We start from the raw sequence: 26846 nt of genomic DNA on the forward strand, positions 1-26846 counted from the left end.
AAACGTTGGTTTTTTTCAGTGAATATCTACGGTTTATTAATGTTATTTCGTAACTGTAACCTGCAACATTTGAGAGTGAGTGTGTGAGTGAGTGCATGAGTTATCTCAGTAGGTATGAGTGGGTCTGTGTGAGTGTCCGAGTGGGTTTTGTGAGTGCCTCCATGAGTGGGTCAGTCACTCTGTGAGTGACTGCATGAGTGTCTGAGTAGGTCTGTAAGTGGATTTGTGAGTCTTTGAGTCGATCGGAGAGTGGGTGTGTGAGTGAGTGGATCTGTGAGTTGGAGCATGATTCTCTGAGTAGATCTGTGAGTGGGTGAGAGATAGAGTACGAGTGATTCTTTGAATAGGTGCATGAGTGTCTGACTGGGTCTGTGAGTGGGTGTGAAACTATCTGAGTTATTCTGTGAGTTGGTGCATGAGTGCCTGAGTGTGCTCTGCTCATTTTCTGCTCACTTATGATTTTTATTTTGCCTTTCTGCTCATTGCTGATCTTAAGTTTGACTTTTTCTGCTTGTTTCTGACCTTTACTTTGCCTCTTTCTGCATGTTGCTGGCCTTTATTTTGCCTCTTCTGCTCATTTCGGACCTCTATTTTACCTCTTTCTGTTCATTTCTGACCTCTATTTTGTCTCTTTCTGCTCGTTTCTGACCTCTATTTCACCTTTATGCTCGTTTCTTAGCTCTATTTTGCCTCTTCCTGCTCGTTGATAGCCTCTATTTTGCCCGTTTCTGACCTTTATTTTGCATCTTTCTGCTCATTGCTGACCTTTACTCTGCCTCTTGCTGCTCGTTTCTGACCTTTATTTTGCCTCTTTCTGCTCGTTTCTCACCTTTATTTTTCCTCTTTCTGCTCATTTCTCACTTTTATTTTGCCTCTTGCTTCACCTTTCTCACCTTTATCTTGCCTCCTTCTGCTTGCTGCTGACCTTGATTCTGCTCCTTTCTGACCTTTAGTCAGCCTCTTTTTGCCCCCTTCTGACCTTTATTTTGCCTCTTTCTGCTCTTTTCACTAGGACTGTGGGGATGAGCCTCAAGACCCCTGCAGTCCAAGCTGCTCCTCGCCTCCTGCAGGTGCAGACATTTCTGCTGCATGGAGGGAACTGCTAGAAAGGCAGCTCCCTCCATGCAGGAGCAATCGTTTCATCTCTTTCCCTGCCAGTATTGGTCTGTGGCCAGCGAAAGAGATGAAACCTCTGCTTTCAGTGGGTGGGAGAACTTTGACATCTCCCGCCCACTGGAAGCAGAGCATTTACTTTAGCTTGGCAGGAGCTGTGAGCTCCCGCCAAGCTAAAGCAAACAGCTATGGGCACCCCGGAACGTAGCAGGAGCAGGCCGGGGGGGGGTGGTCACCAGCACCAATCATGGCTCCAGGAGGGGGGGTCACTCAGCCCAACTCCTTGGGGTTGAGAAGGGCCCGGAAGGGGGGCTGCACGGCCCGTCTCTTTCTTGTAAAACAAGACAGCCCAGGGGAGGTGGTGGTACCAGGGCGCGGGGGTCCATGCAACCCTCCGCAACATATTCATATAAGCCACGGGGAGGTGGTGGTACACGGGGCCCAAGGGTCTGTGTGCCCCTGCACTATTTTTATAATAAGGCCCCGGGGAGGTGGGGGTTCCCGTGGCCCACGCAGCCCCCAATTAAAAATGACATTAGCTCCGGGGAGGTGGTGGTCCCTAGGGCATTATGAGGCCCTTGGAGGGGCCCCATGCGCCTCCCTTAATTTTATTTTAAATAAACTATGTATGCCTCCGGGACCTGGCCCACCCGGGGGGCTTTATTATAAACAAGTGCATGATGTTCTTTTTTTTTTTTTACTGTAAAGTGATTTTTGGCCCTGTCAGGGTCACAGGAGGACCCAAGGATCACAGTTAGGGGGTTAGGGCATTCCTACCATGCCCCCTTTTCTATTTTTAAACATTTTTTGTGGGACTTGGCTGCAGTCAAGTCCCAAGATGGCTGCCAACACTACCTGTTTTTTTTTTTTTTTTTTTTTTTTTAAAACCTTTATTTTGGTAAATGCACAATACACAGCGTCTGCCTACAACCCCTCGGGGCCGGCCGCTATGACATATCAGAAAAGGATAAAAGAAAAAGAAAAAAGAAAAAAAAAAAAAAAAAAACAATTGGGCAGAGCGCCGTTAAAGCAATCTCTGAGTGAAAAGTACCGTGTAGAACATAGAACAATAATGTCAGGATAAGAAAAGGTTTAATTTTATGATTTTGTCGAGTACAATGTAGTGAACTACGAAAAGAGTCGAAGCTGATCACTGACCAGGAGAGACATCACCGTTCACGGAGCACCCAGAAGGAGGCGTTATATAGGAAGGCATTTGTAAGGAAACAGGTGGCCACCATCCAGGAACTAAGAGCAAACGCTATACCACAGAATGATAAAACACAATAAACTCCCTACTAACACTGAACCCCGACCCCGAAGAAACAAAGAAACATAGAAGAGAAAGAAACCGAAGAAGAAGAGAGAAAGAATGAGAAAGAGGGCCATAGAGACAAAGAAAAGACATAGAACACATCCCATCCCCCCACCCTGCATACCAGCGGAAGGCCACGGCCCACCCCCCCCCAATAGGCATGCCTGTCGCCCCAAAAGAACCCCAAGTGAGAAAGAGAGTCTGGAGAGTGGGAAAGAACATCCCAGTCTCCGACTCCCAGAGAAGGCAGGAGGAGGAAATTTTACATACTCCCGGTCACCACCAGCCCCATAAGCATCCCCCACCCTGAGTATCATCAGCACAACTGAAGTAGCAAGCAAAGCAGCAGGTGGGGAGACTCCATTCCAAATGTGCGAATAAATCAGATAATTAGCAGTCCCATCCTAGTCCCCGCCCGCCAATACGTACCGCAAACTAAAGGAAATCGCCCAGCCCTGGCCCGATCCTAAGTGGCCCCACAGATCCAACCCCGCAATCAACAATAGCAAATTACACGCATGCGGCACATCAGATACATAGACAAATATTCTAGTCCGGGTCATGCCAGGCGGTCAGGCAGGATCATCAAGGGAGGCAACATCAGCCCTGGCCAGAACGCTGAAACCCCACCAAGCATGGCCACCGCTGGGAGTGTATCTCAGGCAGAACAAAGGAGCAAGATGGCCGCTCCCGGCACAGAAGACGCAGAGGAAGAGGAAGCGAGAGTTCCCAATCATAGACCATCACCACAGCGATAGTGACCAACACAGTTTTCCCCACAGAACGGCACACACTCCGGCGATGTTGAGGAAGCCATGGCAACACTTGCAGAGGCAGAGTCTCAGCTTGTAAAGTGGAAGGGAGCTTTGTATCTGCAACTTTGTCATTAAAAGAACACTCGACACTGTAGCCAGGGAGAGGACGTTCCACAGTATCCCCCTGTCGCCACATTGTATCCGCCTCGAAGGGAATGAGAGGCCTTGGGGGGTCAGACAACCGCAGTAGTTCCCTGGATGGCATAGCGACATCGATCTTCCGCTCCAGTTCTCGAGTGTTTTTCCACAGTGTCGCCCCCAAGTCTTCCAGGGCTAGAAGGATATCACCATAGGTCAGGTCTGCTCCCCGCTTCAGCATGTCGGCAATATGCAAAGGCGCCGCCGGGACACCCTCCAGCTCGACAGTAGGCAGGGCAGCCTGCGTCAAAGATATGGAGGCTTCCGTCTTTCCGGCGAGGTAGACCGGCACCGCCACCATTTTTGCAGTCAGCCCACATCGGAGAGGTGAGGGTGACTCCATTGGACGGAGGAATAGCATTTAAGGCAAGAAGAGATACTGCTCGCTATACGGGGCTCACACGATGTGAGAGCCCTCGGCTGTATAGCAATGCGGGTGGTGGGCGCTCTAAAACGGATACCGCTCTGACCGCTGGTAGCATGACAAAGGAAGGTTCGCCAGCCCGGACCCAATCATACAGGAATTCTCTCCGTCGCGAAGAAGGCTCCGCCAAGCCGCCCACTCCACAGCCGGTCACATTTCCCCAGGCGCCGGTCCGGCCCCAGGTCGTCTCACCGTACGTGATAAGCGGTGTCCGGTGGCGGTGGTCGGGCCAGAGTGCGTGGGCAAAGTCCAAAGTCGGCAAACTCTATGAATCCTCGACCAAAAAAGCCGGCGGGGACATCGGAGGAATGCGGAAAGTGTCAGCGCATTCGTGGTTACATTTGCTCGCGCTGTAGGCAGGATTAAAGATCAGGATGTCATGTAAACAGCAGACGGGCTGCGGAGCCGGGAGCTCAGACGTCCTGTCCGTCCGCCATCTTGGCTCCTCCCCCCCAACACTACCTGGTTGAAGTGTTGGAAGCCAATACGATTTCAACACGGGGACTGTCGGATCCGTGGATGGTCTGCGTTCCTGTATATACAAGTTTTTTTTTAAATAATATCTCAAAAACGACAATGGATTTACACCAAATACAACAAAAAGGGCTCTTTCAGGACCAACAGCTACCTTTCTGCCAAATTTGGTGTCATTCCATCCAGCTGTAGGGTTGTAGTCGTCTCTAAAATATCTATGGAAATTAACATTGGAAAACACTTTTTTGTCTCAGCCCGCTTGACGGATTGCCCCGAAGCTTTACAAGCACAACAAGATTCACCAGGGCACTGTTTTTGGAAAATTTCATTAAGATTCATCAAATGGTACCAAGGATATAGGCAAGTCAGAAAACACACTTCATATGGAAACATAGTCTTAACTATAACTACCAATTGGCGACCTCCAGTAGGTGAGAGAGAGACAGACAGACAGACAGACAGACAGACACACACACACACACACAAAGTTTTGCGATATTTACAGATTTAGGGAACGTCTTTTAAATTGCTATTTCTATAAAGAATTAATGCAGAACCAGAATTTTCACTAATCTTTTACTAAAATAATGCCTCTATTTTAATGGAAATATTACTGTAAAAGAGGAGCGAACCAAGTTTTAGATACTATCAATTACAACAACCCTGAGAGACAATAGTAATTTAAACATTCAGTCTTTGTTTAGAGACCGCATATTAGGCAAATTGACAAGGGTGAAATAGTAGTCTGGCTGTTTTGGGAATCTTTTCAAAAGCCTATGTACAGTGAAGCATAGAATATTGTTTAACTGACTAATTTAGGATTTTTAAAAATATAATTGGTCTGGATGACACTTATGTTAGAATTTAATCCCACAGTTTGGGAGGTGCCTGAAGTCAACAAAGCTTTCTGTCCGGGTTGATCCCTGTGTTGGTCCAAAGAGAGATCTCAATAGGGCTTATAAGTTACCTTTTCTATTTATAGTCACTGTACACAACTCTTTTTGATATTAAGCAAGAAAACCCTCTCAAAGTCTGGTGTAGGCTCTTAAATGGCACTTTTATTTGATTGGCTAAGAATAGACTCATAGCAGAAACACAAATCCTTTGGCTAGTATCCAAGTCAACACCAACAGTCTCATGTACAAATGGTTTTAGCATTCCAAAACCCTCTGATTCAGTAAAAATCAGTGGGTCTGCAACTGCTAAAACTATTTTAAAAATGTACAAAACTCATTTAACAATTTAGAAAAGGTTTTCCTCCTCGTTAAATGGGAATCATTCCGAATCAGTATTTAGAAGGGGCCTGTTAAGGGCGCCCATTCCAAATACGGATTCCTTATGTATGTATTAATGTTTTGCAACCAAAATCCAGCGGCAAAATATTAATATTTTACCACCACCCCCTCAAAGGAGGTGGTAACCCATACACAAGTGGAATGGAGTTCCATGTGAATATTAAAAATATATATTTTAGGAGTAGGCACTGGTCGACGGGACCAGTGCTAACTAATAAAAAATCTTTGAAAAACTTTCCATTTTTATATTTAAACACATCTTGTTTTCCATTTAGGGAAATGGGCTGTCTTTGAAAAAAATATTGCTTTATTTAAAAAAAATCAAAAAAATCACAGACTTGATCTGCTGACCCATGGGCCACCAAGCCTGTGATTGTAACCAATCATAGTGGGGTACAATGTGTGACCTAACTCATGGATATCGATGAGGTAGGTTAAATTGCAACCTACTATGTTTCTGTATTATGTCAACCGACCTATTAGTACATAGCTTGGTTAGCAAAATCAAAAATGGTACTGTAAAATATTGGTGCACAATTTGTGACCACTTTTAGAGAATAGATTCTTTGTTTCGGAGGGCCCAAGTCTATTTAAAAAGAACACGGGTAGTTTTTCCTTTCAAAATGTTAAACATGGCCTGGTGCAAAAAAATATAAATGCATTGACAGCAAATCGCATGTAGGTACCACAGTAACAGATGTTACACAAAATGGTTTTGCCAACTTCTTACAATAAATAACCTTTCCTCACAAAGCTTAATGCATGAATTGGCCATGATTAGTTTTAGTGATGATTTTGTTAACTCCTAAATTAACTAAAAGCATTTTGTTCATGTGAAAATTAAGTACAACAAAAAGATCCAACATACATCACCTAATGTGTTTTCATAAGAAAATAAACTCATCACAAATGTATTTTTTTCTATTTGTATCTATTTAAAAAACGGCCTTTAAACATCACACCCTTCAGTTGCAAATGCTCTACTAGCAACTAGTTAAGTAGATGGCCGAATTTGAAACAGTATCTTTATAGACAAAACCAGGCTCGGTTGGGCAGCAGACTAACGAATATAATACCACACTAAATGACACATAGCGAAGATCAAACTCCCAAAACAGTTTATACGTTCACATTCTGTTCTCTCAAGCTTTTGGTGGAAGGTTATTCAAGCATTTAGCACAGCTCCCTACTTAACTATTATCATCCCTTTTGTGTGGTTTCTCTGTTGTAATCCCTGTCCCTTCTCTAGCATTCTAAAACAATAAGACTTGCATGAGCGTTGTAGAAAACAATCACAAATAAAATGAAAAATATTGAATCAAGCTTGACCGATCACCAAAAGCATGCAATTTTTCACTGATCAAAGTCTGATTTTGCAAAAGGAATCTGCAGTCCCTTGTTATTAACAAAAAATGTAACAATGTGCATTTCCCCCCCCCCCGTGTACTGTTTTTGTTTTACATTTTCAAAACACAAAACAACTTTCTAAACTATGTTTTCTGCTTCAAAACTTGAACTATAGCAAACAGGGTATTCCGTGCCGTCTATGATTTGTGGATTTTCCAAAGTCTTTAAAATACTGCAAAAAGTTAGATAACATGCTATGTTACATTATAATATTTACCTTGTCAGCTTTTATATTTTCCTGTTCTGATAACCAGTGATTCGGTGGACAAAAATGCCTTCTTGTGTCCCGCGCCTTTAACATTTTCACCAAGTTAGTTATGACCTACAGCAGTTAAGTAGAAAAGACAAACTTTACTATCCTGGCATTGCCGCTGAAGACGAATGACAATCAATCACTAAACAATTAACGTATCAGTTTCAGAGTAAGAGAAGCATAGCAACAGGTCAGGTTAGTACAGTAAAACATAGGCGAATAATCTGCCACTTGAGGTTGGCCACAAAGTCAGTGTACCCATACATTCTGCAACTTGCTTGAATGTCACCTTGCACAGCCAATTCACTTTTTCATTTATTTTAGTGCCTTAATAAAGACTTCTACATGATAATCTTCCTAACACAATTGATTCAGTCATAGCCCTTCCATAATCATCAATAAGAAACAATTTGTCACTTTGTTTCTTCAGTACATTTAGCTATCTTTCCGCAACAGCTTGCGCATTTCTATTCTGTCTTCTGAAATGCATTGAGAGAAACAAATAGTTCACCCTCAGGTAACGTAACTTTCTCTTCTTTTTCCATAAACCGTAAAAAGGAAAACATGGAATATAGCTATATTATCTTAGAGTTTAGTAAACAAATAATTTTCAGAATTACCCATTCATTCCCTCTGGCCTGGATTGTAAATATGCCTGACTTTCACATACGACCAATCAGATCATGCATTTGCCTCTTCGGATACTTTAAAACATCCTACCACAATTTCCTTCTCAATGCTCAAGTAATATTTTTCATTAATTATTCACATCCCTTGATGTTCGTTTAACTTTTTTGTTTAGATAATTAGGTTTAGTGTACAGAAAAAACGTTCATTAGTCAATCACAAGTCACCTACCCCGTTCCAGGTCGACACTCCAACCTCACATTTTAATAAATACATTCATGTTGAGTACTACTACAAGCATATGTTATAGTAAAATGAACTATATGTGCCATACATAACCGGGTTATTACGCTATTCAAAGAGTTCATTTCAGAAAAGTTCAATTCACATGATTTTAGTATAAGTCTGACCCCAAGAGGCCTGGCCTACTGCTTTTCCCCATGTAACAGCCAGGAATGGCCTGTCGCCGAGATGACAGCCCAAAGCCCTGTGCGATAAACAAACAAGCATTTACAATGCAATAGGTCTCGCAATGACATTGTTTTGCTATTGGCATTGAATATGTGATTGTTTTTTTTTTCCCCTTCGTGAAGCTTTAATCAAGCAATGGCGTTGTAAATGACAATGTCCTTTACCCCATGTTGACCCCCACAAAGCTCATCAGCATGTGCCCGTCATAAAAAAGAATATCTGACAATTGCATCTTGAACATTTCGCAACAATTCTATAGTTTCACCGCGGTTCTAAATTAGATTGTAAAATAAAATTTATATTTTCATAATATTAGCACATTGAATGCATTCAAGTAAGATTTACAATGCAATAGGTCTCGCACTGACATTATTTTGAGCTATTGACATTGTACAAGACATTGGTTTTTTGTGTTGTTTTTTTTTGTTGTAAAACATAAATAAAATGCATTGTAATTTAATATGTACTCTGAGGCCCTTACTAAGAGTATGTGAATATTGTATACGATGCAGAAACCCATTCAGAATTATCAGGCCGGTGTTCCTGCATTTTGAAATTTCAGCTGCGAAACATCTAGAACTTGGAACCGGCCCTTATACCCAAAGAGTTAGAAATAGGAGGAGCTCAGCCTTTTGTGAAGCTACACAAGGAAAAAGACATACAGATGCAATGAAAGAGCAAGGACTACATTTACGAAAGTGCAATGAGGCCTTACTGAAGGCACACAGCTGTGAAAAGCTCTCTGTTGCTTAGCCTGAGTGCTACTACATTCTGTGTTTATAAAGGAAATGTTTACGCCCACATGTACTCAAACCATGGGTCATGCAAGTGCAACATGTTTAGGTCGCTAAAGTTAGGGAGGACCAGATTTGTAGGACATGCCAATATCACCACAGGCCACTTTCAGGTGTTCAGGAATATGGTTAGCAAATAAAAGCAGGACGTTGCAAATTAGAAAAAAAAAATTATGTAGTTTAGGTTGCATCAGCATTTCCTTTGGAGATGGGAGAACCATTGAAATCTCGAGCAAGCTGATGGCTCTGGCTCAAGGTCCTCTTAGAACCTCGAGCTAAAAATGAGCCAAGCCTTCATGTGCCAAGTGGCTTCTGCCTCACACACTTGTCTCATTGGCTAAGCCCCATTTCCCTCTATCTATAGGAGGACTTGCATAACATTAAGGAAGGAAACCTGGGTTCAATTCAGGCTTCCACGCATGTCCAAATTGTGTGAGCCCAGGCAGTTCTGACACTATACTTCCTTTATCATCAAAATCGAGAGCACCTAAAAATATACCAGTTTAAGATGACCACTGTACAAAATCCTCTTGTATATTTTAATTAACTTTAATGTTGCTCCTTCTATAGTAACAACCTCAGCGACATGTACAGTACAAATGACAACAGACTTTCCTTTTGCTTCACTAATAGCACCGTTGTCAGGCCAGGGGGCTGGTAGAGTGTGAAAGTTTCCAAACTGATGCTTAGAAACCAACATTTCTGATAAACGCCACGCGATGCAGCAATGCAATCTAATTAAATAAAGTACAATATTTTTAATATGTTAAATATATACACTTTTAGAATGTTGGAGAGTCTCATAGTTAATGTGACAATTTTGAATCAAAAAAAAATGTTGAGGGCTCAGCTGTTTAGCGTTTAGAGTCAAGAAAAGCCAGCCAGGGCAGGACTCTCCCTCCTTGATGACTAGCCCACCTCTGACTCCATTGTCAATGTCACCACAGAAACCAATATGCAACATCCCATGTGTAGCCTTACAACTAACATCAACATAAAAAAGAGTTTACACAAAATAACGTGAATGCACACGCATTTCATAGTTCCTAATGGCAAAGGCAATAACAGGCAGGAAAGAGTTTCACTCACACAGAGCTCAAAAGTTTTGCCTGATCCATAAAAACTCATTTTTACAACAACACGTTTTACACTATCAAGATGTGACACGGCCCAAAGATGTGCTTCACAAGACCAAACGATGCTGGTTTTATGACCTGACATGAGCTGGGATGGAAAGTGTCACTTTTGAACAGTCTGAGCGGACACCCAGCACACCTGGCTCCGAGCAGCGCGACTTCCAAGCGCTTACTGCTCAACATGTGTCCCAGCCAGCAGGAGGCCGCCACCCTGCTGAAACGTCAGCGGTCCGGTCTCCATCGCCTGGAGGTGCTAAGCAGGGAAGTCGGGCCTGCGCTGCTGGGAAGGGCTCTGGTGCTACTGAAGGCTGTCCCCGCACCATGAGCTGCTGGACGGACAGAGCGACACCCCAACCCTACACACGTAAACTTCAGTGATGGCCGAACCGAGCCCGGCAGAGTGCGGCATCTCCAAATCACCCTGCGGAAACGTCAGCGGTCCGGTCTCCCTCGCCTGGAGGTGCTAAGCAGGTAAGTCGGGAAGCATTTGCAATGCAATAGGTCTCACAGTTACGCGAGTTTAAGCTATTGGCATTGTAAATAATAATGCCTTTTATTTATGTTTTTAAAAAGAAAACAAAAATAAAAGGCATTGTTATTTACAATGTCAATAGGTCAAACTTGCGTAAATGCGAGACCTATTGCATTGCAAATGCTTGTTAAAAGACGTGCACTATGGAAAGCGCCAGGGTAATGTTAGCACACTCGCCACCGAATATTAAATAAAAGCAGCATGTCTTCCCATGAGAGGAGGACGGGGTTCCATTGCATCTTGAGGCAACTCAACTGGATTTGTCCCGTCTGTTCCCCTCATGCTCCTGCCCCCACGCGTGTCACACAACAAAACGCGCACGCTTTCTGTCGTTCTCACACACTCACTGATGCTAGATTACACATCCATTCACGCATGCAGACATACATAGAAACCGCACTACAAACGGGCATACATGTAAACACATGCACCCCGTGCGACAGACACACTAATACATAGAGGCACACGGGTGCACCGAAGCACGTGATCACACACGCAGGCACACAGTCACAGGCACACTGAAGCTTTGGGTCTGGCAGACTAGCCGACACACCAGACACTGTCACACTGAGTAGAGGCGCACACATGCTGAGATACGGATCACACAAATACCCGAGGCAGAAGCTCTCAGAGACTCTGGTACGCGGGATCAGCAACATGGAGACACAGGGTTCACCCAGGTGCGGATCATTCGGGGTCACTGGCACACTGAGGCGAGAGCATCCTGGGGCAAAGGGTTGAAAAAAGAAATAGGATTATACAGAGTAACCAGGACATTTGCTCCGTGAGACATTTCCACACCAAAATAATGTCGCACGCACTCACACAAAAACTCAAACGGTCTGAATACCTGAGATGGGAGAGAGTGCGGAGGGGCACGTACTTTGTCATTACCAAAGAAACTGAAGTCAAGTGTTTTGGGGTGTGCATTTTATATCTCTGCCCCCCTCATCCCCATCACCCACATAACGTATGCATGCTCTAGCATGGCTCAAGAAGGGGTTTAAGAGCACCTTGCAGTAGTCTGAGCTGAGAACGCCATGTCTTGGCCGAGGTAGGGAGCGCATCCTAAGCCGACACACTCTTGTGCATGCACCCTCACGTGCTCCACACGTGGACAGTAAGCCCCATTGTTGAGTGTCCCGTCCTTGGGCGGTTGCGGACAGTAAATGCAGACTCGGACGGTGTGATGTTTCTGTGTTGGGAAACCGTCCAGAGGTTTTCAGTGGTGGTGTCGGAGTGTATTTTGCAATCGCACTTTAGAAGTGTTCTTAGTGTCTCGGGTGGCAGAGATGCGCTTCACTGAGAACGTTAACCTGTTGCCGAGAGCCTCTTCCCAAAAGACACCTGATCCTGTCTCCGTGGAACTGCAGTAGCCGATATAGAGGACATAGGGGCTCTCAGTGGAGCGATTCGGATGGGCAACTGCGTCAGGGCCCCTTCCCCACTCATCCCCGTAAAGAGCTTGTAGAGCACCTTTGATACAAGGAAGTGTACTCCGGCTACTCCATTGCCACCTTGCTACTCTGCATAACACAATACTCCTCGCCAGGGCACCCACCCTGCACCACTGGTCCCCATGCACACCAAGGACGCACAGCTGCTTGCTACCGTGGGCACTGCACACAGACCATCTTGGAATATGACACACATGGCCCTGTAGCAAGAATCCCCAATCATGGCCCAGTGCAGCATGCCTCACAGCGCCATGAAGCGCTGGTTAGCCCAGAGTGCACTAGTGGGAGATTAAGGCAATCGGGCATTCAGCGAATCCTTCTGGAGATGCGTCATCCTCGGCCCCCCTCACACCAGCTACTGACACTAAAGAATCGCACAAGCCAGCTGGTTTCCTGTTCGATAAGATAGGTCTAAGAGTTGAGTAACCATCTAAAAGCTTTTCAGCTCACATCTTCGAATTTTGATGGCTGACTCAACCTTTTTTCCTCCTATGTTCGATGAAAGGGAAAGCCTCCCTCTAACAAAGCGGCCGTGAAAGCGAATACGCTGCAAATAAAACAAGACGCACGGGAAGAAAACTCGAACTAAGTCCCGAGTTAAAAGTTTGTGTCTGTTCTGCAAAGCGCCCCAGCTGCGGCCCATCCCATGCCAGGGACAGGCAGAGGCGGGAGCATGGGAGGGGACTACACGAGGGAGCCGATGAGATGGCAGGTCCCCACGCCGCCCTACCATCTGATAACGGGTTGCCGCTCTGCGAGTGATTTGTCTGGCAACTGCCCGTGTTTACTTCAGGCGTGAAGGCAGCGTGATCGTCACTACACGCCCAATGAGAGAGCCGGACTGGCGTGTGCTCCAGGCATGAAGGCAGCGTGACGGAGCCTCTGATAAGAAACTTCGTCACGACGGCCATAATGCAGGAGAGCCAGTCCGGGTGGGCGGTCAAAAAAGGGAAAAGGAGGCACCCTGGAAAGCTTATTCCCAATGGCGGTGCACCGTTTAACATAAACGGTGACGCAAGCCAATGGGAATAAGGGGCGGGGCTTCAAGCCCTTTACAGAAACTACTCATCAGTATTAAATCTCGCCGAGCGAGCTGCGCATGTGCGCAGCAACGCTAGGCAAGACCTAAAAAGCTGCAATTGCAGGAGACTTCAGACACCATCTTTGGGTCACGTAATCTCAATCTCAAAGAGAAAACAAACCAGAAGCGGCCATGCACCATCACTCTCAGACAGCACAACGTGGCTCCTGCCTTACTGAAATTAAGCGACAAACTTTTGCATCTGCTTCAGTGGTTTCGAGTTTATGACCACTGTGAAATGTTTGCTAATTTAAAAAACACCAAAGAAAGCATCAATTGAATAGTGTTACTGCTTCCCCTTCTATCAACTCTAAGCTTGGTTTCAGCTTCTGTTCAAGGAAGGCCGTATTTTACTTCAGGCTGCAGAGTGTGGGCTTGTTTTGTGCTTCTTTCTTGCAGGAATTAAGCTTCTTACTATAAAGCAAGTGCAAACTACTTTTTCTGTACACAAAGATGGTGACAAGATACTAATTGTTTTTGCCCTTATCCATTTACTTTTATGATGGTTTGTGCAAGTATGTATCAATGTCCATAACATCCTGCTAACCTCACCAGAAACACTGTAGGACAACCAAGATACATCGATCTCACACTATACTTGCTGCCTTGTGATTGGGCGAGAAAGCAACAGACACACAATTGATGGACGGAATGCAGAACAAATCAAAACATTCACCCCCAGTCAAGCGATCTGGGTTAAATCCATCATTCTTTTGCTCACCATGCCACCCCAGTTTAGACCTGGCCATATGCAAATCAGTCTTGACCTTGTGCCTCATGGGAACAGTCCAGCCCGGACTGCCAAGCCAGGTCCTCCCTTCCTGAGCTCACTGTACCACTGGAATCAAGCTATCCTGGCTGAAGAGGGGTGAAACCCCGAAACCGATCATAGGATGCTTGTTTCCGGTCCAGGGAGGACCTGGCTTGGCAGTTCGGGCTGGACTGTTCCCAGGAGGCACAGGGTCAAGACTGATTTGCATATAGCCAGGTCTAAACTGGTGTGGCATGGTGAGCAAAAGAATGATGGAATTAACCCAGATCTCTTGACTGGGGGTGAATGTTTTGATTTGTTCTGCATTCCGTCCATCAATTGTGTCTTTTTGATTTCTCGCCCTAAGTGCGCCAGGTATGCTCAGACGTGAGTCCTGGGCTCACTGTGCCACTGGAATCAAGCTATCCTGGCTGAAGAGGGGTGAAACCCCGAAACCGGTCCTAGGATGCTTGTTTCCGGTCCAGGGAGGACCTGGCTTGGCAGTTCGGGCTGGACTGTTCCCATGAGGCACAGGGTCAAGACTGATTTGCATATAGCCAGGTCTAAACTGGGGTGGCATGGTCAGCAAAAGAATGATGGATATCTAGCAGTGCATTGGCATATTGGTATATCTTGACATTTCTTTAACAAACATTACCACTTCTACAGTCTGTGGTCTTGGCACATGTGACAGTGTAACCTGTATCCCACCCTTGCACTAACTTACTCAACCATACATCTATGCACTCAGTCACCCATCCAACTGTTAAATAATTCTCAGCCATCAACACACACAAACTTGCCAATCACTGAAAAGGTACACTCACTCAAAATAGTCAGGCCTATTGGCTCTGCAATACATGTTTTACGTTTCTAATTGGTCTATAGATAAAAGGAACCTTATCACCAGCAGAACTCTAATAAGGTATACAAGAGCAAATCAGTTGCTTACCTGTGACAATAGTCAGTACAACTCACTATGATGCCAGCCATTAGTTAACAACATCCCAGTACATTGCACACTGTAGGCTTCCATTTTAAATGTTCTTTTTTTGTACTTACCTCTATCAGCCTAAAGAGGGAGGGCCACATGTGAATCTAGAAGAGCTTTGAGCTGCAAACTGTTATTACAAGCTGGTAAATGCTTTCTTTTGCAGCGTGAATTTCTTCTCAATGGACATGGTGTGCATTGCTTATGTAGTGATATTGTTGTACTGTGGAGAAGGGTTTAAAGAGGAAGTAATGACAAATGCCTTAACATTTTCTGACCTGCTATATATAGTATTGGTGTGGCCCTCCTGACCTTTACATGCGGCCCACTGGTCAAGAGCAGTACCGGCCTGCTGTTTACTGACTCAGCACTCATTTTAACAATAATTGGCATAGCCAATAGGTCTCGCCTTTGGAACCTTACAAGTATTTAGCCATGCAGCACATTATCCTGGGTACTACGACATCTACTGTTCTTTAACGTGGAAGCTTTGACCCTAGTAGGCACATTTTAGCACTGCATGGAGAAGTACCTAATTTAAGTGTTATTTTTTAACAACTTGTAGTCTGAACTTGAGACTGATTGAATGATGCTTGTGATTATGGTAATGTTATTATTCGAATACCTTCCTTAATTTGTATTAATTGATCCACTTAACACCATAGGGTAAAGAAATCAACTTGAAACCGGACAGTTGCTTTGGGAAGGGGGAGAGGTGGGAGGGAGAGGTGTGGCGCAGCGGCCAGGGCAGCTGACCCCGGAGCGAAGGGCTCACGGCTCGGTCCCCGGCGCCAGATCAGCTCGGCACCATGTGACTCTGGGCAATAGCTCACTTAATCTCCCTGACGGCCCCCAGCCCCTTGAGACCGTTCAGGGTCAGTAGTTTGCGCTTTATAAATACTAGATATAAGATGGGGGTGACAGGGTACACATTAAAAGAATAATTTACTGTGAACCTCAGATTTCTAAAACAAATTTTCCTACAACACAATGCAGAATACATGATTTGTTTATAAATCCATCTTAACAAACAGACATTTCACACTGTGCTGGGTTACAGGATGGGTGTTTTTTCAGCCACGTTTCTGTGGTGGTACATCATGCTACATAGTTTTCTCAGCAATTTTTCAAGAAGCATATTGTGTATCCCTAGTAAGTGATAAAGTTTGATATTGGGAATCCATCTGCACAATCATCATTCAGCCTTACACAATGCCCTGTACGTAAAACACCCTCTGCAACTCTCAACCAACACATTTTTAAAGTGATTCAATGCCTTATAAAGGTGGTATATAAGTACAATAATACAATACCACGTTCCAAGCAGCACAGGCCATTCATTACGTGTACATGCAAAGGTACAGAAAATTTGCTCACGGTGTGAAAGACTGGAGCCCCCCTTTTCTTTTTTGCAATTTTATATACAGCAAGCTCGACCCGAAAGTATTGGATTGTTTTATCTGAGCACCAGTTATATTACGCAAAGTCAGATTCCTTTTTTAGGCACGGGGAGATTAAGTGATTTGCCCAGAATCACAGGCTGTTGAGCCGACTCAGAGACTCGGCCCAGGTTCCAAAGTCTGAAGCTCTGACTATGCACTCGCTTCAAAGCTGCATCGACGATATTGCATGTGGTTACAGATGAAAAAAAGAAAATATTCCTTTGCACAAATGAAATCAAAATGTCTATAAAGCCTTGAAGATTAAATAAATCCATATTTTGAAAACAGAACTGGGCCTGTTCCTATTATAGTCTGTAGTGCGTTCGTATTGAAGTACAGAATACACAAAGCAATGTTGCACTGTACTAAGGGAAGCGATACGCTCATGGCACACAACCATCGCTAGATATATCAAAATGGAAAATGTATTCTAGCAGTGTGTTCCAAAGCCGTGCCCTGTCATCAAGTGAGAAGGCTCGCGAAGTGAAAGGAAGAAGAAAATAGACTTTTTACATTCAAATAACGAAAGAAAGAAAAGCAAAATTTGGTATCATGGATCCTTGCAATATGGGGTAATATAAAGGTCCTGTAATAAGCCACTGGCGCCGTTGTACAGTGGTGACAGCTTTTCTTTATGTATGTGAATGCGTGCAAAGTGAACTCACTGCATTTCAAGCCTCACTCAGACGTATTTCTCTTATGCAAAACAGTGTAGCACTGAAGCTTTTGCATGTCGCTATGAGTAAAGAAACAACAAAGAATAAGGGATGAGGGAGGGGGGAGGGGGTGGGTAACGGGTTCAGCTGCAAATCGAGAGGGGGTGGGGCAACAGCGCGCAATACCGGACAGCACAGCAATATGATGAGAAAACTAGATTACCCATGCTGACTTCTGCAGAGCAGTGCAGGAGCTGAGATGAAGCACCATGTTCGCTGTGGAAAAACAAAAGGAAGGTTCACTTTGGCAGGGTGGTGCGGGGCTGAGATGAAGCACCGTGTTCGCTCCTCAGACATGCCAGCGGGAACCCACAGCAAATAAAGAAAAAAATAGTCCAAGACACTGAGCGATATGCACCAAAGTGGACCGATAGCAGTAGTTCGGCGCTGCTGCCTAGGCGTTAAAAAACAACAAAAAGGAGGGACAAAGAAGGATTACCCGCTAGAAAGCAAGTCTTTTTGAAGGACAGTCCAAGTTACCAATAAGAAAGCCAATGGGCGGGCAGTAAGCCCACAGAATGAATACAGCATATCTCGAAGAGACAGCGCATGTGCTGCCTAGGCTCGACTTAAAAAGAGGATAAATAAACAGGCAAGCATTTTTTGTTTGTTTTATATAGCGGGAACTAGACCTGAGACATCGGGTATCAGAGTGCTTTACTTGAGCACCAGTTTCGTTACAGAGAGACACATTCATTTTTTTTCATTAGGCACGGGGAGATTAAGTGATTTGCCCAGAATCACAGGATGTTGAGAGTCCTTGCCGCAACTCAAACCCAGTTCCCCAGCTTGGAGATCGACCGCTCTAACCGTAAGGCTACATCCTCTGCCTCCCCCCCCCCCCCCCAAAAAAAAGTTAAAACAAGCACTTGCAAAGCCAATAGGTCTCGCCTATGAAGGAACTATTGGCTTTGCCAATATGATTTAGCCATGTTGTACACCAGCGTGGCCGCTGTTCAGAATGGCGAAATGTTACTGGCATAAAAGAGAGTGGCGTGGAGTGGGGTGTTGCAAAGTACTGTGGAGAGGCGTGGAGTGTTATGGAGTGGCATACAGAATCTTTAAGAGGTGTAGACTTAAGTAGCGTGGAGTGGAGTGGCAAATTTTGTGGAGGGAGTACTATGTCATAAAGTGGAAGGGCGTGCAGTGGAGTAAAGGGTTGTGGAGTGGCATATAGTGTCATGGAGTGGCACAGAGTGTGCTGCATAGAGTGGAGTAGAATGTTGTAGAGCGAAGTAGATTGTCATGGAGTGACATAGAGTAGTGTAGCACAGCAGAATGGCAGAGTAGAGCATTGTAGAGCAGAATGGACAGAGTGTCGTCCAGAGGAATGGCACAGAGTGGAGTGACATTGAGTGGTGTAGATTGGAGGAGTGAAGTCGTGTGTCATAGAATATAGTGGAGAAGAGTGGCATAGAGGGAGCTGCGCAGAGCATCGTATAGTGGAGTAGTGTCATAGAGTGGCATAAAGTGGAGTAAAGTTTAATGGAGTTTATTCTCTTTGGTTAAAAAAGACATACCTTGTTGCTCCCTGGACACATCTCTGGGTTACAATTGGATTACTTTTCCTGGTACTATAGATTGGTTTGGTAACTGTCTTTTTTCTACTTCTGAATGGACATTATCGCCCAGAACGGTCTGCAGTCCAACATTAGAACTTGGTACTAAAACCACATACATCGTTGCACCGTGAACTGAAGGACCTGTCACTTGTGAACATTTCAGCAGTTCTACTTCCTGCTGGAATAATATGGGACAGGGTATCGTATGATGCTACTGAACTTTTGCAAATTCCATATTTGTTTAAATGATACCATCACCTCTAGTACATTCTCTGATGATTGAGACATTGAAACAGTGCATTATTTGCTTTCAGACCTAGAGCAATCAGCTGCATTTTTTAATGACGAATTGTATGATGGTGCAAAAACCAAAGGAAATGATGGACTGAGTGTTGAACATTGCAAGCACTCACCCCCAGTCAACTGATCTGGGTTTAATCCATCACCGTTCTTTAGCCCACTCTGCCACCCCAGTTCAGATATGGCCATATGCAAATCAGTCTGACCCTGTGCCTCATGGGAACAGTCCAGCCCGAACTGCCAAGCCATGTCTTCCCTGGACCGGGAACAAGCTTCCTAGGACCGGTTTCTGGCATTTCAGCCGTCTTCAGCCAGGCTTGCTTGAACCCAGTGGCAAAGTGAGCAAGGGACTCACGTCTGAGCATACCCTGCCAACTTATGGCGAACAAAGCAAAAACCAAAGGAAATGATGGACGGAGTGTTGAACATTGCAAGCACTCACCCCCAGTCAACTGATCTAGGTTTAATCCATCACCGTTCTTTAGCCCACTCTGCCACCCCAGTTCAGACATGGCCATATGCAAATCAGTCTGACCCTGTGCCTCATGGGAACAGTCCAGCCCGAATTGTATGATGGTACATCTAATTTTGGCAACATGTTCGGTTATCAACATTATGCTCACCATTTTTTTACACAAAGCTAGTATCCCATGTGCAGCCTATAATTACACCCAATGGGAACACAGACCAACACCACCGAAAGGTAGTTCAAAGACATTTGCACAAAGATTTTCATATTTTTCTGGTTTCAGCACATCCAACCCAACCTCTTATTACTACAGGACACACCTACATCGGCAAAGAAGAATATGCTCACGAACACCAAGCTGATTTACTCTGCTTCCTTTATTTCCCAACTGTTTATATAGGGTTTCAACTTTTGGAAAGACACAATAGACACAAAATCTGTCTGGGGAACAACAGATTGGCAGGTTTTGGGACAAGAGGCCGTATTTAGATCATGCTTCATACCACATCAAATGATTTTCCTCAATAAAACAATGCAACAGACTTCCTGTCTTGGTTTAGCTAAGGCAAAAGATTTTAACATACTTCGCATTCCCACATTTTCATGTTTTGAACATTGGCAACAATACACAAAGTATAGTGAGGTTAGATGCCATGCTCCACAATGGATCCCACAATACATCAGACCCGATGAGCAGGGTTGGTTTGTTTGGTCCCCAGACACAAATAAATGTCAGTCTAGATTCCTCTGTAACTTGGTGGGTTTAAGATCAACAGGCCTGACCTATGCTATGTACAAACAGAATACGCAGGGGTGGGGACATCATATAGTGTTGGGAAGTTATGCATAGATTGGCTAAAGACCTCAACACTTTCCCAGGTGAAACAACACTTGTCCCTTCTTTCTGATGATCTGGATCAGGCTTTGGCTGTGGTTGATAAATGTCTGACCACATTATCATCCACTATGTATTCACTGGGCAACATTGGGTCTTCGGCAATTGACATAATTCAGCAGGACATGTCTATTTTACAACACGGACAGTCACAAATACGATCAATCGTAATACTGAGCTGGACGTTACAAACACTAAGTTCTGGCCACGTGCCATGGTGTTACATCAACACTGCAAAACCAAAGGGAATGATGGACGGAGTGTTGAACGTTGCAAGCACTCACCCCCAGTCAACTGATCTGGGTTTAATCCATCACCGTTCTTTAGCGCACTCTGCCACCCCAGTTCAGACATGGCCATATGCAAATCAGTCTGACCCTGTGCCTCATGGGAACAGTCCAGCCCGAACTGCCAAGCCATGTCTTCCCTGGACCGGAAACAAGCTTCCTAGGACCGGTTTCTGGCATTTCAGCCGTCTTCAGCCAGGCTTGCTTGAATCCAGTGGCAAAGTGAGCAAGGGACTCACGTCTGAGCATACCCTGCCAACTTATGGCGAACAAAGCAAAACCAAATGGAATGATGAACGGAGTGTTGAACATTGCAAGCACTCACCCCCAGTCAACTGATCTGGGTTTAATCCATCACCGTTCTTTAGCCCACTCTGCCACCCCAGTTCAGACATGGCCATATGCAAATCAGTCTGACCCTATGCCTCATGGGAACAGTCCAGCCCGAACTGCCAAGCCATGTCTTCCCTGAACCGGAAACAAGCTAAATGTTTCCAACATACTCTTTGATTCTCTTAGCCGACTGAAAGCCATGCTTTTTCAACAGGATGTGGCCTTAACTTCGGCCATAGAGATGTTTGATCGCCAAGTTTCAAGGTCCTTGTCTAAGATACAGACACTACACTACACACTAACTTCCCGCTGCATTTTGGGGAGCTAGTCCATCGTATCTGTAACATTTCTGATACTAAAGGAATAGTGCACGTTTTAAAATGTATCACCTCTGGACTGGTTAGCACCTTTCAGAGTTATTCCATCAATTATACACTCCATGCTGGGAAGCGTTTTTTGAGGGCTCCCACTTGCCCTACTACTTTTGGCGGGAATCCTGATTTTATTTCTTCCTACTCCGCAGTGGACGTCCCAGTTTTATTCGGAATGGAGACAGCACTGCTTGTGCTACGATGCTGTGACCACATGGTTCACACGTTTGTCACACTTCGACAACTGGACGAACAATGGTTCGTGTCCTTCAGGCCTGTTTGGCTTAACTGCATACAACCTGTATTCTACTGCCTGCTTTGCAGCCACAAATGCGTATTGGACATATGCCTAGGATCACAATTGAAGTGCTATTGGACATTGATGTACTGCTGGACCTGTTAATGGCCCGTGAGTATTGTTGTACCTAGTCTTCCATTGCTGATGAATGCATTTCTTGAGCCACCCTGGGATGCTTCGGCTCCTAGTGGGAATTGGATGGAATCATCTTTGCTCCATAAATCTGCTTTGATCAGCCTCTGGGATCGTCGTCTGCAGTTATAGACAATAGCAATGTTGTGGCTGCCAATTGAAACACATTCAATAATTGGCCTTTGTCTGTATGGGAACAATTCGGCTTGTTTTTATAAACCAAATTTGTCCAAAACAGTTTTTGTTTTATTTATTTTTGTTTTTTGGCACCATGGCTTTTGGAGAACTTAAGATTTCAAACAGTACAATCACTTTAAGGCTTTTTATGAATATTTTAAAGGGAAGCTTGCTTTTAGACAATGTTCAGAGTGGTTTTTACCTTTTGTTGAATTTTATGATATGCTGGCTTTCTAGATAGCTTTTATATATCGACCCTTAGGATGAGGAGTGGGTGTTATATTTCCAAGTTAGGCCAATGTAGCGAAGCAGCTTATTTCTTACATAGTCCTAGAAAATAACATTTCAGAGATGAACTTTTGCACACATTTCCATGCACAACAATGTTGGATTTGTTTCTCTGAAACTACTTTGTTTACACATCCAGCTTCGCACAACATTATCACGATGCCTTTAACATCATGTAAGAGGCCTCTCTACGCACTAGGTATAAAAGTCGTCCTAGCTACATCCATGGGGCGACAGCAATATCTACATATTCATAATATCACTAATCTAGCATGTACGTCGCAAAGGCTGCTTTTTACAATAAATAATAGGCATCCCGATTGATTGGGAGACGAGGCACTACTGCTGACACTGAAGGTCTTTGCATGCTGAGAAATCACCATGCACTGGTCTGACATTCCGTGAGGGGTGTCCAACTCGAAACCAAGACGTGGTACTTGACTCTCTCTTATAAGGTAATTGGGTTGGATCGTCCCTTGGGACGCATCGTAGGAGTATGTTAGTTTAACATATTTTGCATATATGTCTGCACATATTCATTGCTTCAGCACCATGATAGAAACTTATCTACTGGTCTCTCTTTCGGTGCTTGTAATCTCCTTTATTTGCTTCTGTCTCATAATCACTGAATAATGTTGGTTCAATAAATATATTGAAAACATCCCACTGTGTATTCTGTATACTTCTCTGAGAAAAAGCAAGCACGAGTGACCGAGTGAAAGATTCTGAACTGTTTCCACGATCCCCGAGTGATCAGGGTTGTCATGTTCCGTGGTTGCCAGAGTCCATACACTCCCTGGTAAGGTTAGGGGGCTTATGGTGGCACTGTGAGCTACCTGGTCTACTGGCCAACATATCCTGCAGGGTTGTCTGGAATCAGTCTTGACACCCAGCCCTTAGTTTATGTTGTTCAAACAATGTGCAGGTGGTACGGATTGGTAGGAACTACACGTCAATATCTCTTTACCTCACTTATAAATTAAACCCCCACCCTTTTCTCTACCTCACCTTTGTAGATACCTATTTCTGTGACTACCTGTATGTCATCACTCTTTGCCACCCTCCATCTCCCTTTCTCGGCCTCACCTCTTTTTCTGCCGTGCATTCCTTTCCTTCCCACATCGACCTCACCCATCGATCCATCTCTGTACTTATCTCTACATCTCTCTGCTCTAACCACCATCTCCAATTCCTTTATCCTATCTTAACTCCTTTTCAATACACTAGCTACTCCACCCGCTTCCTCTTGACCTCACCTGTTTCATCCTACATCCTCCATCTCTATATTGAAACTCTATCTACCTCACACCTCTATCTGTGCCACTCACTGTTCTGTTTTCATCGCACCTCCTTATGTCTCCTTCATCTACATCATCTCAAACAATAGCTCATTGTACTACACCTCTCCATCTCTCTCACTCCTCTATTTCACCTTTCTCTCTGCCTCATTTGTCTGACTACCTAGCATCTCTCATTACCTCACAACCTCGTTTATAGTAATCCACCAATCTTAATCCTGCTTTCTCTCATCTCACTGTAGGAGCTTCTCTACTTCGGCTCACCCTCTCTACCTCACCTTATTCTCTGCCTCTATTTATAAATCTTTCTACCTTTGTATACTACCACTCTTATCTCACCCTTTTTTCAAGTACTGTATCAACCTCACCCCTTTCTCTACTTCACCTTTGTCTCTCTATAGTGCCCCTTTGTCTCTCTATACCTCATCTGTTCCTACCCTCTCTTTACCTCACTTATGTTGCTTACTCTCTACTTTTCATCTCCTCCCTTACACTACGCTACGTTGTGCAATGCTGCTCATGCCTGCCCGCCCAGTCAGCATCGCATACTCCCGCAGCTGAAGTTTGAGCCATAGCTGGGAGCTGGGATCACAGAAGGAAACGATACATAACAAACATTTGCAATGCAATAGGTCTTGAGAGTTTTGAGTTCTTGGCATTGTAAAGGGCAATGCCTTTTATGTGTTTTGAAAACCTGCAAGTGGTGCGTAAACACACGCTTTGTACTTATTGTCCTTGCTTACAAGAAGCAAGGCTGGCAGTAACTGCACCCCTTTTACTACCAGCCTTGCTTCTTGTAAGCAAGGACTATAAGTACAAAGTGCATGCACCGCTTGCAGGTTTTCAAAACACGTAAATAAAAGGCATTGTCATTTACAATGTCAATAACTCAAACTCTCGCAAATGCGAGACCTATTGTATTGCAAATGCTTGTTGTTTTTTACTGAAGACATACATAGGAAGCAATTGTGTTTCCCTGGTTGCATTTGTGTACTTTTAAACAGAAATATGGACAAATGCTGTTTCTATTTGAGTGCGTCTCCATGGTGTCAGAAGGTAGGAAAGACCTGTTCTGTCACGCAGGCTTCTGGTTAGGAGTGGTGTGTGTGGAAGCAGCGCGTCCCTAAGATATACAAGTGCTGTTAAAGGCTGCAGTTAATAAGAAATGAAAACTGAGAGGGAGTCAAGTCTGACAAGAAGGTGCGTTGGGCTGGGTGGGGTGATCAGACCTGTCCAGTCACGCAGGCTTCTGGTTAGGAGGGTGAGTGGAAGCAGCGCACGCCTGAGATATAAAGTGCTGATAAAGGCTGCAGTGAATAAGAAAATATTCCCCCACCCCCCCAAAAAAAAAGATTGAAAATGAAACCGTAGGCAGACTGTAATTGACTGGTGCTCCTCTGAACAGAAGTGAGCTATCGGCTGCCAGAACCAATCAGGATGCAGCAATTAAGAGGGGCACTGGAGGGAACCTATGGCAAGATGCAGGCGGGAAAAACGTAGTGTAAATGATTACAGCAGGTCTTGCAGATAGCGCAAGTGCGCTGTTGGCTCGACCTAAAAACAAAGTGATGCATCTTGCAAGGGATTTCCACCGTAAACAACAAGATTTTTTACATAAAAAACTTTCCTATCGAGACAAGTTAGCAGAACTTGAATGAGCCTCCCCAGTTCCTTCCGCCCCCTCGATAAAAACAAGCATTTGCAATGCATTCAGCCTCGCTTTTGGGACCTTCTATGTATATAGCTGTGGAGCACATTAGCCTGGGAGCTGTAACATATACTGTTCTTTAACATGGAAGGAATAAAGCACCAAACTGAGTGACACACCAGGTATGGGAACACATGGAGAGAAATATTGTCTTTCAGCGGGAAATGGTTTAGTCCAAAGCTCTGTTTTTAATATAAAATCAGGGCCTGAAAATACAAGATTTGAAAAAAATATTATTGTCTACTGATGCTCGTGGAAGACAATTTCTATGGACTGGAATCTACAGAATGCTAAAGTGATTCTGGTATTTTACAGACCTCTGCTGGTCGTTTTCTATCAAGAATGTTAAATAGAGGCAGTTGCCTGAAAAATAAAAAAAGAAAGTCCCACAGCATAAAGAAATTCTGGTATTTTACTGACCTCTGCTGGTCGTTTTCTATGAAGACAGTTAAATAGAGGCAGTTGAACAGAAAAAAAGTCCCTTAGCGGAAGCAGACAAGTCCTAGGGCTGATCTCCAGAACCCAAAAAGTATATACAAATACAAGCATATAATAAGTATATACTAAAGTATATACAAGAGGTCTCGAATGCTCAACCTAAATGAACAGACTTATTACTGCCCAAGTATAAAGTATTAATATATAAATTATTTTAAAATCCTTTTAATAGAACAAATAAAGGCAAATACTTTATAAACTACCGCCTTAAAATAAAAACATATTTCATAGCAGACCATTCCCGACTAAACCTTAGTAAGAGTGAATGGAGAGGTACATCCCAAAATACATTAGCTTTACACCAACATTGGTTTTTGCAGAGCACATGTTGAAGTCACTGTGGAAAATGATCATTGGCACTTGGGAGGTAGGCGCTGTTAATGAATACAAATCCTACATCTGACATTGTGAAAGAACACGAAAGAGGAGCAGTAGCATAAGAAGCTGACCCTGTTGTGCAGTAAATACCAGACAAACTAGAATAGTTTGAAAGGCTTCAGGTACAATATACTATTTTTCATTCAATCCTAGAATATTTGGAGAAGTGCAATATTAAGAAAGAACACATGGGGGCAGCAGCACTGACTTTTTGATCACCAGGTGGGCAGTTCACACAAGAGACGGGGGAGTATTCGGAACGGCTCCAGGCATATTATACTATTTTCTATTTGATCCTAGAATATTAGAGGGGAAGTCCAGCGTTCCCTAAAACAGCACAGGGGGCTTATTTGCTATTCTAATTGCAGTCCTGGATTATTTTGGATAAAGTTAAAAATCCCCAAGCAGTTTTAAAAAGCACTAGCAAAGCCAAAAGTTCTCAGAGGGACCTAATGTCAGGGTGTTAGTGGTCTGCGACTGAACTGAACGCTACTAACCTTTTCTCAGCAGCCAGCGGGAACGACGGCGCGCTGAGGAGCCTCCCAACTCTCCGAAATGATAAACCCCACAGTGCACTTGAACGCAACTATGGAACTCAGCACCCCGGGAAAAAAAGGGAA

The 26846-nt window shown here is 44.2% G+C and overlaps 1 protein-coding gene across 2 annotated transcripts in view; it reads right to left on the bottom strand.

The window, feature by feature from the left end:
• Positions 1-26846, bottom strand: part of UBE3C (ubiquitin protein ligase E3C) — a 992333-nt gene that overhangs the window by 431530 nt on the left and 533957 nt on the right. For both annotated transcript variants that reach the window (XM_085631966.1, XM_085631967.1), the window contains exon 15: positions 7199-7303. In XM_085631966.1, the coding sequence (XP_085488092.1) occupies positions 7199-7303 (105 nt within the window). The remainder of the gene's footprint in view (positions 1-7198; positions 7304-26846) is intronic.

Source organism: Triturus cristatus, chromosome 10 (assembly GCF_964204655.1).
Source record: "Triturus cristatus chromosome 10, aTriCri1.1, whole genome shotgun sequence".
In the NCBI taxonomy this organism is placed as follows: Eukaryota; Metazoa; Chordata; class Amphibia; order Caudata; family Salamandridae; genus Triturus; species Triturus cristatus.